Raw genomic sequence first — 15615 nt, 5'->3', positions numbered from 1 at the left:
GTGTCAAGGCAAGTCAATATCGTATACATTAAATATGGTACGTATATTTTGTTTATTATTTATTTAAATAAAAGATTATTTTTTTTTTAAAAATAGATTTTTTTTTTGTCTATTATTGACCATTTTGGGCAATATCCAGCTTAGAACACACGTTTAGCTTGACTTATACATTTTCCCAAGTCATAAAGCCAATAATATTTGTATATTTAGCTTGACCATGGCAATGAACTAAAAAACCAACAAAGGGAATATATATTTATATTTTGGTATAATTTAAATGTCCAAGACAATGAATAATATTTGTTAATATAGGAAGGCCAACTATATAGAGTAGTACAGTTAGAATGAGAATTATTGGAACAAGAACGCAAAAATTAGTTGATTTACTCACTCACTTTTATTAGTAGTATGTTTTTTCTCTCTAAATAACAAAGGTAGTCTTCTTTTATCAAAAATGAGATGAACCAATTCTAATTACTTTCATGTATTATGTAATAGTTTTCGGCATAAGAGAGGATATAGAATTAGCCAAAATAATTGACGTGTTTCCCTTAGTCAAGTCTCACTCAATATCACACTATTTTCAAATTGAATTTTTAAATTTCAAGCTTCACTCAATATCACATTATTTTCAAGCCTTAAATAAACTTTTGAATCTTACTTTGTAAAATTTCTTATCAATTGAACCAAATAACACGTTGTTATTTAATGTGTGAGGTGGACAACGATAAATCAACAAGAGAGCCACAAATATAAATTTTAATCTAATTTTATATATATATTAGGTAAAAATAAGATGCAATTCACGTTTGTTTAATTTTAAAGTTATAAACATCCTTATTTAAATATATATTTCTTTTTATTGTTATTTTAATTATCATATAAATATTAAATAAATAAACAACATCATAAAAATAAATAAAATATATTTAATATATTAAAAAATTAAGGCAAAACATTGTCTATAATTTTAAAAAAAATTGATTCACTTTTTTTTCAATATATAATATAATGAATTACAGTTCTATAGTATATATAAATATTTATATCAATAATCTCTAAACATATGACAACTAAACACAACATTAATATATATATATATATTTTCATCGCTACATGACATATATATAAATTATAATAATATTTAAAAAGAAATTAATAATAGAATAAAATAAGAATAGAAAAGGTCATAGTGTGGAGTAGTATACATGCATCAACTATTTTTAGTTTCTAATGTAACTTGCAATGATGTCTTTTTTGGTGAATTTGATGAAGAAAATGAGCTCCAATCACTTGATAAAAATAAAATATTACACAAATATATAAGATAAACAAAATCATATGTATGACCTTATTATTTTTAAATAAATATGATTTAATTATTTAAATTATCATAAAATATCTTTAAAATATCCTATTTTAATTAATTAATTAATTTTGTTTAAGTTTATGTTTGTTCTAGTTTTTGAATTTGGCAGTGACAACAAGAGATTATATTTTATATGTTTAATATAATACTAATATTATAGATGGATTTTAAATTTAAGTTTGTTGCTAAATATTTTTAAAGAAGTTTGTTTCTAGTTAACAGTAGGTTATATTATATTATATGTTTAATATGATATTATTCTAATATGTGAAGTTTTAAGTTTAATTAAATTTTATTTAAGTTATAAAACATATTATTTTATTATTTTTAAATAATTTTCATTGTAAAATATCTCAAAAATATCATATTTTAATTTGTTTAGTTATTTATTTATTTAAGTTTAAATCATGTTTACAATCTACTGTTAATATAAGAATATTATGTTATATATAAGAATATTCCGTTAAATAATTGTAACAATACCCATTCTCTATCCCCATAAGTATTCACATCACAAATTTATCCTAATTATTCAAATAATTATATTTAAACATTTTGTAAACTGTTATATTATTTCATATAATATAATGTTATATTAAATAATGTGATAAATATGATTTTTCATAAAATGAATTGTCACACCTTATAATATATTATTGATAGTTACAAAATTAAACACATGTGTGTGTCCAAATATAACATATTTTAGAGTTATGAAATCAGTTACAAATTTGAATCTTCAAACTTTATAACACATTAGTTTTTTTTTTCTTACAAAATTTTGACTTTTCAACTTTAATAATTAGATGTAGGCATTAAAGTTTTTTTAAGCCATAAATGTACGTTGAATTTTCCACTTTGAATTTTCCCGTTTTGCCTTGTTTTGGATGCTGATAGCAAAAACACATTGTTTTTGTCTAATGAACTAAGTAATCTTGGTGTTTTGTGTTTATGCTTTTGTTCTGATTTATTGTATTTTTTTTCATCTATTCTCTTGGTGTTTAATACTAACATTGTGGATTTATTTTAATATAACAAACACTAATTATAGATAGACTACAAAGTCAACACAAAATAAACATGATGGCACATATAATTTAATATAATTAGAACAGAAGCTTATACATTGTGTCCTGACAATATAATTTGTGAGAAAACAACGATTAAAAAGAATCAAGAAAATGAGAAAATCCCAAGCCTGAATTTGTACAAACTTGTCCAATGGCACTACAAAACACCAAAGCACAAACTTGTCCTCACCCAGTTTGCATCCTTATCTAATCCATTTATTCAAATTCAATCCAATTCAATTCAATTTATTTATTCAAATCCATTCCAACTGTACTTAAATATTTATTTTTTTGTAATTTGATTGGTTCAGTGTAATTGGATTGATTTGAATGTTGCAAAATACCAATTTGGTGTTGATCCTACACCATATATCACTCCAATGGGACTGCAAAATGGTATACATGAATAGTGTTACGACATTATTGATGTGACACTGTTCACCACAACAAATTTTTTTTTTTTGTGTGTTTTATATTAATATTTTATATATATATAAATATATGTATATTATTTAATTTGTAAGATAAAATAATATAATGATATAATGTGTACTTTGTGGAAAATATAATAATGTTGAATATATTTTTTTGTGTAATTTTTAGTGTTATGGTTGGATTGGAAAAAAATATGGTGTTAAAATTACCTCATTTTGATATTGGTTCAACATCATTTTAGTGTTCATGATTAAAGTTGCTCTGAGTGTAATAAAAATTATGTGATTAAATGCTATTTTAGTCATAACATTAATAGACAAAAAAAATATATAATTTTTTAAAAAATAATATTTTATTTAAATAAATAATAGACAAAAATATACTTACCACATTTAATGTAAGCGATATTGACTTGCCTTTACACCAATCAACACGCTCAAATTAGTTTGTAATATTAAATAATTGACAATGGAATATATATACATATCAAAGTACAAACTTGTCCCTTTCAATAAATAATAAAAAAGAATGGGAAAAAAATTCAATACAGATCTGAATTTATAATATGATGACATTTTAGTAAAACATCCTAAACCATCTGAATGTAAAATTATTTTACTTGTAATTGAAATTATTATATTATCCAATAAACCGATACATTAGAAACTAAAACCTTAGTTATATATGTAGCTTAATATTTGATTTTGTCTTGTCACTTTATTTATATATTTTTTTAAATGAATAAATGACTTGTTAAGTAATAAAAACATCCTCAACCATCTGAATTAATGTAAAATTATTTTATTTGTAATTAAAATTTAATGTAAATGATGTTGACTTATATTGAAACCCAAGCAACACGCTAGAAGTATATGATATTATCTAAAATGATATATTTTTTTTCCAAAATAAATAGAAGAAAATGAGAGACGTGAAGCAGCTTACCCTCTTTTTTTTCCAACACGCTACGTATCTTCAAAGCTACAATTTCAAGATTTTGAATCTTCTTTTGTGAAATTTCTTATCAACTTAACCAAATAACACGTTGTTATTTAATGTGTGGTGGGTAGTGATAAATCAAGGAGAGACAAATATATATATGTATAGTAAGATCAATGTGAGGCATTCAGTCATTTGCTTATAATATAATTATTGATCACTTTGAATTCTCAATATAATGATTGTAATGCTTCTGCTCTTGCTAGCCAGTGCTACTAGTCATCTTGTTTTGGGTAGTACTACGCATGCATCTGGGGTTTCTCATCAAGTTCAAAACTACTGTATCGAAACAGAGAGACAAGCTCTTCTCACCTTCAAACGAGGCCTTATGTATACGTATGATCATGATGAGGTCCTACCATCTTGGACAAGCAACAACAAAGATTGCTGCACATGGAAAGGAATCAGGTGCGATAACTTGACCAATCATATTATCATGCTTCATCTTGATCCTAATATTACCTACTTTGATGGTGGTAGTTTTAGTTGGCATCCTTTTTCCGGTGAAATTAGTGCCTCTTTGGTCCAGCTCCAATATTTGGAGTATTTGAATCTTAGTTACAATGATTTCCCTAAAATCCCAAAGTTTATAGGAGCCTTCACAAATCTCAAATATCTTGATTTTTCATGGAATTCTATAACTGGAAATATTCCTTCAGAACTTGGAAACCTCACCAAGTTACGCATTCTTGACCTTAGTGGAAATAGAGATTTGACTGCTAATAGTTTCAAATGGCTTTCTCATCTCTCTTATTTGAGAATCTTTAAGCTTAATAATGCAAACTTCAGCAAAGCCAAAGACTGGTTTCATTCATTTAAAATAGCTCCCTCCTTATCAACCTTAGAGCTATCTTATTGTCAATTTCCAGAGCTAGATGATTCCTCTTTTTCTCATATCACAAACTCTACCAATTCTATCACAACTCTCGATGTCTTTGGTAGTACATTTGGGTCTACAACAGTTCCTCGCTTGCTTAATTTGAGCAATAATCTTGTTGATCTCTCTCTGGATGGTTATTATTATTTCAATATCGAAAGTAGTCCTATTCCAATTCCAGATTCTTTTGACAATTTGAAATATCTAAGGCATTTAAATTTGGGTGGATTTGATGGGGAAGTGCCGAAATCTATAGGGAGTCTTTGTAAGCTTCAACAATTAGTTTTGTCTGGTAATGAATTCAATTCCACCATCATTGATATCTTGGAAAGCCTCCTTGATTGCAATAACAACTCGTTAGAAATTCTTAATTTGTCTCAGAATAGACTAAATGGACCACTGCCTAGAGATTTGTCAAGATTTTTGCACTTGAGAGAGTTGTATGTATCAGACAATAAGTTCAGTGATACTTTACCAGAGAGTATCGGCAAGCTCACTAGTCTTGAGTTATTAGACATTTCCAATAATTCTTTCAGTGGATTTGTCTCTGAAACACACCTTGAGAAACTCTCCAAATTGAAACACCTTGACTTATCTTCCAACTCTTTAACTTTGAAAATGAACATCACATGGGTTCCTCCTTTTCAACTCCAATATATCAATTTGACATCTTGCATGATAGGTCCACAATTTCCTTCTTGGCTTCAAACACAGGCAAATATTTCAGATATTGATTTATCTAGTTCTGGAATATATGATGTCATTCCTGAATGGTTTTTCAATATGACTTCCAATCTTATCAACAACACCTTGCCAAATACTCCATACGTTGATTTAAGCTCTAACAAATTTCATGGATGTATCCCACCAAATCTTCTTCTCAAAGCACGTACATTAGATCTTTCCAATAATACTCTCACATGTTTTGAGCCTCTCTTTTGCGATCAAATTGATGGAACAATGCAGTATCTTGATCTTTCTAATAACCAGTTATTTGGAAGCATTCCAAACTGTTTGTTCCATTTATTACGAAATTTGGGATATCTCAATTTGAACAACAATAGGTTGTCTGGTGTGATACCAAGCTCAATAGCTTCCTTGTATAGTATTGAAGTACTTGGTTTAAGGAAAAATAACTTGTCAGGAACTTTACCATCATCCATGAAGAATTGTACACAATTGTTATTTCTAGATGTTGGAGAGAACAGCTTGGGTGGAACTATACCAAAGTGGATTGGGGAAATACTAACACATTTGGTTGTTTTGCAACTAAAGTCTAATCATTTTTATGGAACAATACCATCAAGTCTATGTCGTCTACAATATATTAAGATATTGGACATTTCCCATAATAAGATATATGGAGCTATCCCATCTTGTATGAATAATTTCACATCCATGGTGGAGAAATCTGAAGAATCTCGTGGTGGTTATTCACTTGGATCATTTGAGAGGTCGGTAATATGGAAAGGAAAGGAATATCAGTATATACAAAATTTGGATTTATTTAGAGTCATTGACCTTTCAAGTAATAAATTGATTGGAGAGATTCCTATGGAGTTGACTTATCTTGTGCGACTAAATCAGTTGAACTTGTCAATGAATAGTTTGGGTGGAGCCATACCTCAGAATATTGGGAATTTAAGTGAACTAGAATCACTAGATTTGTCTCATAACAATTTTAGTGGAAAAATTCCTAGTGGCTTGGCAGAATTATCTTTCTTGGCATACTTGAATCTATCATTTAATCATTTGTCAGGAAAGATCCCCACAAGTACTCAATTGCAAAGCTTCAATGCTTCTTCATATGTTGAAAATTTTGGATTATGTGGACTTCCTCTTTTGACTGAATGCCCTGGAGATCATGCAACTTCTAGAAATCATGACATTAAAAACTACAATGAACTTGATCAAGAATGGTTTGATATGTCATGGTTTTCCATTGGTCTTGCATTTGGATTTGCTCTTGGTTTTATTGGAGTTTGTGGAGCTTCGTTTCTAATCTTTTATTGGAGACTTGCTTATTTTCGATGCTTGAATAAATTTGAAGATTGGCTTTATGTGATGATAAGCGTTGGAGTTTGTAAATAGAAGAGATACTTCAATGCTAAATGGTTAGTACTTTTGTTTTCTTCTTTTTGTTACAAAATATGTAAATAATGATTCCTCTAACTATGTAAATCTACTGTATATTCTACTTATCATTCAGATAATGAGTCTAACGACTATGAATTCTCTTGTATTTTCTTAAAAAACAATTAATTGATGAAATATTAATGTATTTCATCTTCGTTATCACAGATTCATTTTTGGAGATCTCATCTTGGAGAGCTGTGGAAATTAATAATTTTGTTGTTCAATCTGTTCCCCTGGGCGAGAGAACTAGAAAGAGAAGAATAAAGATTTAGTGATTGCTCATTAAAATTTCTTCGAGATATATATGTGTACTAGCTAGTTTATTTTCAGCTATATATATAGCATGTTATCATTTGTATTTCTTTTTTTTTTCTTTCTAGTAAAACACTTTATATGGATATGATATTTTATATAAGAAATAAATAAATGTATCTTTTTGGTAGTTGAGTTTTTTTTTACATTGATTTGGCTAAATGTGTACCTTGAACTTTAAAGGTAAATTCAGATTAATGAGATCAAAAGAGTATAGACTAGGCATATATATATATCCCCTCGATTATATGTATTAAAAATGTTTGAATTTATGTAATTTTATTGATTTGAAATTATATCATCGAATCGAGGTAGAGCTTGTTCGAAAAGCTTTAAAATTTCTATACCATTTGAACCCGACACAGTGAAAGTTATTACACGACTGACACATTCTTCTTGGAGAATATCACTCAACAAATAGGTATTTATAAAATTGATTTCTTTTTGTTTAAGAGGAATGTCTTTAGAAAATAGAGTAAAGTGTTGCCATGTCTTATTGATAAAAGCTTGAGGGAGTTTTACTAGATAAAGACATGAATGACTTTGTGAACCAGCAGGAGGTTTGGGAATTTTCTTAAATTCATATAATATTAATAATAATAATAATAATAAACAATTGTAAAAAAATCCTTTCAATTATTTATTTCATAAAACATTCTTCAATGTATATGCTATAAAGGGCATTAATCCCAACAATTGCAATAACCCAACTATTTCTAAGGCCTTGGACCATTAGATCTACTATACATAACTACTATTTTGGGAAAGATACATAAGAAATAATATAACTAACTTTATTAAATCTTGAAATATTGTATCAAATACATAATAATAGAAAATATGGCATGGGTACCCATTGTTTAAAACATAAAACATAATTTTAAACTAAAGAAAATTATTTACAAAACTAAATGCGGAAAAAACATGATTTAAAAGACTAAAAATAAATAAATAACTTCATCCTTGATCGACACGCAGTCCACACATTCCATCCATCCTCAACACACAAGCCAAGCTACCAAGAATCCTTCCGCCTTCCATATTCATTTTCCTACATCACACTAAAAATAAAGGAATGAGCCTAATGCCCAGCAAGGAAAACCTACTAAAAACATACATCATATATCATATGCATAAAACTACATCATATACTATAAAACATAATACTATCTAAAACATACATAATAAATCATAAGCATACACTAAAAATATATGACTATAAAAATGTATATCATATAGGACTACAATATTAATGGCCATTAACTCATTAACATGCCATGTGATAAACTATCTAGGTCCCCTGTCTAATATCTGAGGTAGGTTAGATCACATGGTAGTATATGATAACCCATCTAGGTCCCCTGTCTAAAATCTGAGGTAGGGTAAACCATAACTCTAATAAACCATGAAAATGATAAAATAATCTTGGGGCTTGCTATCTAAGCAAGTCATATGCCCAAGCGACTAAAAACATAATCTTGGGGCTTGTTATCTAAACAAGTCATATGCCCAAGGACTACAAAACATATTATACATATACATATTATAGCATAAACATATCATAACATATCATACAAACATACAAGATCTATCCTATTTTCCTTACCAAAATACCGGGATGATGAGAACAAAGTCGGGATTTTGGAACACTCCTAAAAACCATTAATAGAGAGGTGAGTTTTCTAAAAGAAAGAGATGAAGATGAATGAACTAAACCATCGAGAAGATACTTACCAACAAGAAATTTCAAGTTCGAAGAACTTAGATGCCTAACCAAGAATAGAGAAGATTAGGTTAGGAATTGAGTAAAGAAAAACTATAAGAACTAACAATACAGAAAATGAACTAAGAATAGGAATACCTTTGAAATTGCTATGACTGAAATACACTCTATGAACCTTACTTCCCAAGTGTCTAATAAGCTTAGAATGACAAAGCTTATAACCCCAACCCAAGTGTTTATCACTCTATAGTCTCACTAGCACCTAGAAGGCTCTGATCAATGCTTGAAGAATAAATGAAAAAACTTGGTGCTAGGTCCTATTTATAGAGTTCTAGGAATAAAAATCTTCTAATTATAATCCAAATTTAAATTTAAATTTAAAACAGAATCCTAACTTCTAACTTTCTAAATCCCGTAACTCTAAACTAACCTAAAGTAAAATTAACATATCTGGAGCTGTAGGACTCCGATTTAGAATATCTTTATACCTTTAGAAAGTTAATTAAATTATCTACAACTTTTTAGAAATACTATCTTTCGAAATTTATAACATAACTGGGTCAAAAATAGGTCGTAAGTTACAGTACCCTAAAGTTACGAAAAATCTATTTAATTATCTAAATCACAAATAAATAAAATTGTGACAAATGTCATGCTCCTAACAAATTTTGGTGAAGACTAAGTCTTATATTTTCCTTATTTTTATCATTAAAATAATAATTTCTTAATAATCATACATATGACAAGTGTCATATTCCTATTGGCTCTATCTAAACCTTAGGAATAATCCATGCTCATGACAAATGTCATATTCTTATTAACTCTATCTAAACCTTAGGTTATAATAATTATCATATTAATAACCAACAATATTAATCAAACCTTATGTTATAATTAATATTCTTAAACTATAGGTTAAACTTATAAAATCCATAACTATTGCTAGGAGTTTCCAACTAAATCCCGGCTTGAACCAAAATCCACAATAATGAACATACTATAACTAATACTAGCTATTACTACTACTACTAATATCTAACTAGCTAAGTAAATTCTGGGATTCTACAATTCTACCCTACTACAAAGAATTTCGTCCTCGAAATTTACTTATCAAACAATTCCGGATACCAGGCTAACATGTCCTCCTCCATCTCCCACATTGCCTCCTGTTCAGAACTATTACTCCATAGGACCTTGACTATCGGAAAACTCTTAGACCGTAATTCTTTCATCCCTCTATCTAGGATGCTAACCGGTCGTTCCTCGTAACTCAAGTATTTCTAGAGTGCTATCGTATCGTACTTGAGGACGTGAGATGGGTCTGACACATACTTGCGTAGCATTGAGATGTGGAACATGTTGTGACTATCTACTAGGGCTGGCGGTAGGGCTAGTCTATACGCAACTGCTCCCACTTTGTCCAATATCTCAAAAGGACCTATAAATCAAGGACTAAGTTTGCCTTTCTTCCCAAACCGCTTCACACCTTTCATAGGAGATATTCTTAAGAAAACTTGATCTCCGACTTTGAATTCCACATCACGCTGCTTGGCATCCGCATAACTTTTCTAACGACTTTGAGCAGCGAGCATACACTTTCTAATCAGGGCTACTACATCCTAAGCTCCTCTAACAGCTTCAATTCCAAGTAGTTTCCTTTCTCCTACCTCGTCATAATGCAACGGCAATCGAAACCTTCTTCCATAAAGCAACTCATAAGGTGCCATCCCGATCGTTGACTGGTAGCTATTGTTGTAGGAGAATTCTATCAGCGGCAAATACTCACACCCAGATCTCGATGTAAACATCGATCCTCTATCGAATACTATTGTCTTAGAGATTCTATGCAGTCGTACTATTTCTTGGACTTAAACGTCTCCGTAAAGATCTGCTGTGTACGAAGTCTTAACAGACAGGAAATGAACTGACTTGGTTAATCTATCTATTACTATCCAAGCCTAATCATGCTGCTTACTTGTTCGTGGTAAACCCGTCACGAAATCTATGGCTATATCATCCCATTTCCATTTTGGAATGCTAAGTGGTTGCAATAAGCCTGCAGGCCGCTGATGTTCTGCTTTCACTTGCTGGCATACTAGACACTTAGACACAAATTTTGTTATGTCCTTCTTCATCCTTGGCCACCAATACATTGCCTTGATGTCGTGTGCCATCTTAGTCGACCCTGGGTGAACTGAGTACGGGGTACTGTGCGCTTCTTCTAGAATCTTCACCTTAATCCCTTGATCGTTTGGCACGCATACCCGATCCTTATATCTTAATAACCCTTGACTTGATATTGAGAAATCTGTGGCCTTCCCTTCTTCAACTGCATCTATATGTGTTACTAACGTGTCATCATGCACTTGCCCATTCCATATATCTTCCAACAGACTTGACTAAATGGACAAGTTAGCCAGCTTACCAATGACTACTTCTATTCCAACATTGATCAGCTCCTACTGTAGCAGCTTTTCTATTCCAGCTAACGCTGCTAGACTTCCATAATTCTTCCTACTTAGCACATCAGCAACTACATTTGCCTTGAGGCGTAGGCTATCACCTTATCATTCTGCATCAGCACATAACCCAATCCTTACTTCGATGCATCGCAATAGACTACAAACTTATCATTGGGTGTCGGTACACAAAGTACTGGTGCTGAGCATAGCCTTAAGCAACTAGAAACTCTCTTCACACTTATCCGTCAGTTGAACCTTTGCTGCTTCTGGGTCAGGTTGGTAAATGGAGTGGCTATCTTAGAAAAGCCTTCTACAAACCTCCGGTAATAGACTACTAGTCCCAGAAAACTTCTTATCTTAGACGCATTCTTTGGTCTTGGCCAATCTTTACAGCCTCTACCTTAGATGGGTCTACAGCAATCTCGTCCTTGGATACTATGTGGCCGAGAAATGCTACTTGTGAAAGCCAAAATTCGCATTTCTTCAACTTGGCGTAAAGTTGATGCTCCTTCAGTGTACAAGAATAACCTTAAATGTTTCTCATGCTCGACTTTATCCTTTGAGTACACCAAGATATCGTCAATGAATACTACGACAAATTTATCCAAATAATCCATAAAGACCATATTCATTAAATCCATAAACGCGGCTGGAGCGTTGGTAAAACCAAAAGACATAACTAGAAACTCGTAATGTCCATAACGAGTTCTAAAAGACTGTCTTAGAAATGTCTTCTTCCCGTACCTTGAGCTGATGATACCCGGACCGTAGATCAATCTTTGAAAACACGGTTGCCCCTCGGAATTGATTAAACAAGTCGTCAAGTCGGGGTAGCGGGTACTTATTGTTAATTGTCACCTTATTCAGCTCGCGATAATCTATACACATCTGCATGCTTCCATCATTCTTCTTCACAAATAGTACCGGTGCTCCCCATAGCGAATGGCTCGATTCCCAGTACTAGTTCGATTGTTAAGTCTATCTCCCGTGTCGGCGGCAATCCTGGCAAGTCATTAGGAAATACCTCTGGAAATTCCCTTACAATATGTGCATCTCTGACCTTTAGTGGTGTTCCCTTTACCACAGGCGTAACGCTAGCTAAGAATGTGTGACATCATTTTTCTATCATCCTCTGAGCTTTGAGAGATGAAATAAGCGGCGTATGTAGTCCTAAAACTTTTCCCATATAGCATCGTTTCTGACCGACAGGAGTCTCGAACATCACTTGCTTACGTCTGCTATCGATGGTTACACCATGCCTTGCTAGCCCGTCCATGCCTAATATCATGTCGAAGTCTTTAATCTCCAGTTCTATCAAGTCTCCTTCTAGTTCTACCTCCTCAATTTTGATTGGTACGCCTCGTACTATCCGTGATGATAGGACTACTTCACCCGAAGGCAACTATGTCACAAACCTAGTTCTACAAGGTTTGTCTAGTTTCTCTATCATTCCTAACGAGATATACGAGTATATTGCTCCCAAATCAAGCGATACTAGAACATATACTATCGAGGATAAGAATCTGACCTGTAACTGCTTGTTACTAGCATGGGCTCCTCCCTGGGTCAAGGAAAAGACTTTGGGCTGGAACCATCGTTTAATCCCTCTTCTCCTTCTGCTTGAGCTATGGACATTCCTTCTTTTGATGACTTTCCTAACCACAGTTGAAACATCCCTTGATGTTTCTTTTGGCCCTTAGAGCATTGCGGGTATTCTACATAACCCGACTTATTGCCTCCATTGTTTGTCCGTGCTCTTTTATCACCATTGGCCTACTTATAATTAGGATGCCTTCTCTTCTGACCATTACTATTACTATTGCTATGCTGACGACTGTTGTTGTGGTTGTTTCGACCATTCTGAGGTTGACCCTGCTGTTTAGGCTCAAGCTTACTAGCCTTCTCCTTACTAACATTCGCCTGAAGCCTTTCTACTTCTATTGTCGTTTCTAGAACATCGGCATAGGTAGTATTTCCCGAGTTTGCTAGCTTAACCCCTAATTCAATCTTTGGTCTAAGTCCTCTAACGAACTTGGTCACCCTCATAACGTCAGTTGGAACCAACTCTGGTGCAAACTTGGCTAATCTGTCGAACTGCCGAGCATATTCTACTACCATTATGACAGTGAAACGATCAAAAGATGTCGATTAGAAAGGCAAGGCCGAAGCTTTACTAATAAGGGCTAGCCTTGCTTCTCCAGCTCCACCAGAGCATTTAAAAAGAGTGCTCGGGAATAAAGCTTAATCAAAGCGGGCAAACAGAAAGATCGTGTAACTTGACAGGTGCAGCCACGACTGTTCCTCAACCACAACTTGTTCTTCTTCCTTCTCAGAGGTCGATTCAGGAGCTTCAGTGACCTCCATGGTTAGTCTTTGTATTACAGGTTCTAATCCTGTTGCCCTGCTTCAAACTAGCGAACTCCTCGACCCTTGTAGCGATGACTGCCGAGTTGTAATAATTCTTATGGAACAGCTCCACAAATCTTGTCCATGTCAAGGTGGCGACATCGTTAGTCTGCTGAACTAAGTCCCACCATATTCTAGCATCCTTCTTAAGCAGAGACGAAACGCAGGATATGCGGTCCGCGTTGCCGAGATTCATATGTGCTAGGATCGGCTCTACATTTCTGAGCCATTCTTCTGCCTCAAAGGGGTCTGTTGTCCCTTCAAAGTTTGGAGCGTGTTGCTTACAAAATCGCTCATAGATTGGCCCCATGTGTTGAGCTGGGTATGGCGCATAGTTCTCCATTGGCCATCTCCTATAAGGACCTACTTTATGGGGTACTTGAGCCATTTGCTGGGGTTGTGGTTGCGGCTGAGGTGGAGACTGAGTCTGATGTCGCTGTTGCTATAGTAATTCCTCCACTTGTTGTCGTAGTCTTGCAATTTCTGCAATGTTGTTAACCGACGGCGGCGGCACTCTTTCTTTAACAGCAGCATTGGTTGCACGCCTTCCCCTTCTGCGAACTGGAGGGGCTTCATAAGTTTCAGGAGCAACGCTTGAGGCATTGGCGTTGTTGCGAGCAGATCTTCTGAACGACATCTTTAGCAAAAGTTCTAATAGTCGAGAACATGTTAGAACTTACCCTATTAGGCTCTAAGGCAAAACTTAATTTAAGCAAACATAACTCGGACCTATTAATTATGATTTCTTATGAAAAAAAAAATTATGTAAGCCTTCTTTATAATTAGGGTGTGTTTCTAAACTTAACAAAAAAAATAAGCTGTCTTTATTATTTTCTAAGTGTGTTTCTAATTATCCTATATGACTTAATTCTCAAGCTCGAAACTCATCGTTGTTCCAAAGTTAACCATACTGAGGAAGGGCTGGGATCAGTAAAATCGTTCCCACTACTATGGCCCCCTAACTCTCAATATAGAAACTTGGTTCATTGATTTGTATCCACCCTCACCGAACTTAGTCATTAATTATTTTATTTATTATTTATTATGATTGCAAAAGAAAAATCAAACTCATACATGATAACAAAATAACCATGATATTAATTTGGAAAAAGGTTTTCACTATGTACAATCATAAATGCAAAGATAATAAATAAAATAAATAACGAAAAAAAAACTAATTTACCAATATTCTTAACTGAAAATATAAGGGCTAAAACGTTAACTAAGCACATAATCATAACAACTACAACATAAACAACTTACATTGGCGGTTAGATTCGGAGCTTGAGAGTGTGTATCAAGGAGAACTTCATGCTAATGGACCGTTGCTCTGATACCAACTGTAATGACCCAACTATTTCTAAGGCCTTGGACCATTAGATCTACTATACATAACTACTATTTTGGGAAAGATACATAAGAAATAATATAACTAACTTTATTAAATCTTGAAATATTGTATCAAATACATAATAATAGAAAATATGGCATGGGTACCCATTGTTTAAAACATAAAACATAATTTTAAACTAAAGAAAATTGTTTACAAAACTAAATGCGGAAAAAACATGATTTAAAAGACTAAAAATAAATAAATAACTCCATCCTCGATCGACACACAGTCCACACATTCCATCCATCCTCAACACACAAGCCAAGCTACCAAGAATCCTTCCGCCTTCCATATTTATTTTCCTACATCACACTAAAAATAAAGGAATGAGCCTAATTCCTAACAAGTAAAACCTACTAAAAACATACATCATATATCATATGCATAAAACTACATCATATACTATAAAACATAATACTATCTAAAACATACA

General features: G+C 32.6%; 1 protein-coding gene across 2 annotated transcripts; it reads left to right on the top strand.

Annotated features, from left to right (window-relative positions):
* Window positions 1–3799: 3799 nt before the first annotated feature.
* LOC133781526 (receptor-like protein EIX2) lies at window positions 3800–7328 on the top strand. 2 transcript variants are annotated; one of them, XR_009870141.1, is made up of 2 exons: window positions 3800–4281; window positions 7052–7328. XR_009870141.1 is itself a non-coding variant. In XM_062220562.1 (2 exons), the coding sequence occupies exon 1, from the start codon at window positions 4310–4312 to the stop codon at window positions 6839–6841; it is 2532 nt and encodes an 843-aa protein (XP_062076546.1). In that variant the 5' UTR covers window positions 4288–4309; the 3' UTR covers window positions 6842–6864; window positions 7052–7328. The 2 variants fall into 2 exon arrangements, 1 of the variants encoding a protein (XP_062076546.1); XM_062220562.1 differs by lacking the exon at window positions 3800–4281 and adding an exon at window positions 4288–6864.
* The last annotated feature ends 8287 nt before the right edge of the window (window positions 7329–15615 follow it).

Source organism: Humulus lupulus, chromosome 6 (genome assembly GCF_963169125.1).
Source record: "Humulus lupulus chromosome 6, drHumLupu1.1, whole genome shotgun sequence".
NCBI lineage: Eukaryota > Viridiplantae > Streptophyta > Magnoliopsida > Rosales > Cannabaceae > Humulus > Humulus lupulus.
Note: the sequence above shows the minus strand (reverse complement) of the source record. Positions and strands in the feature narration are given on the sequence as shown.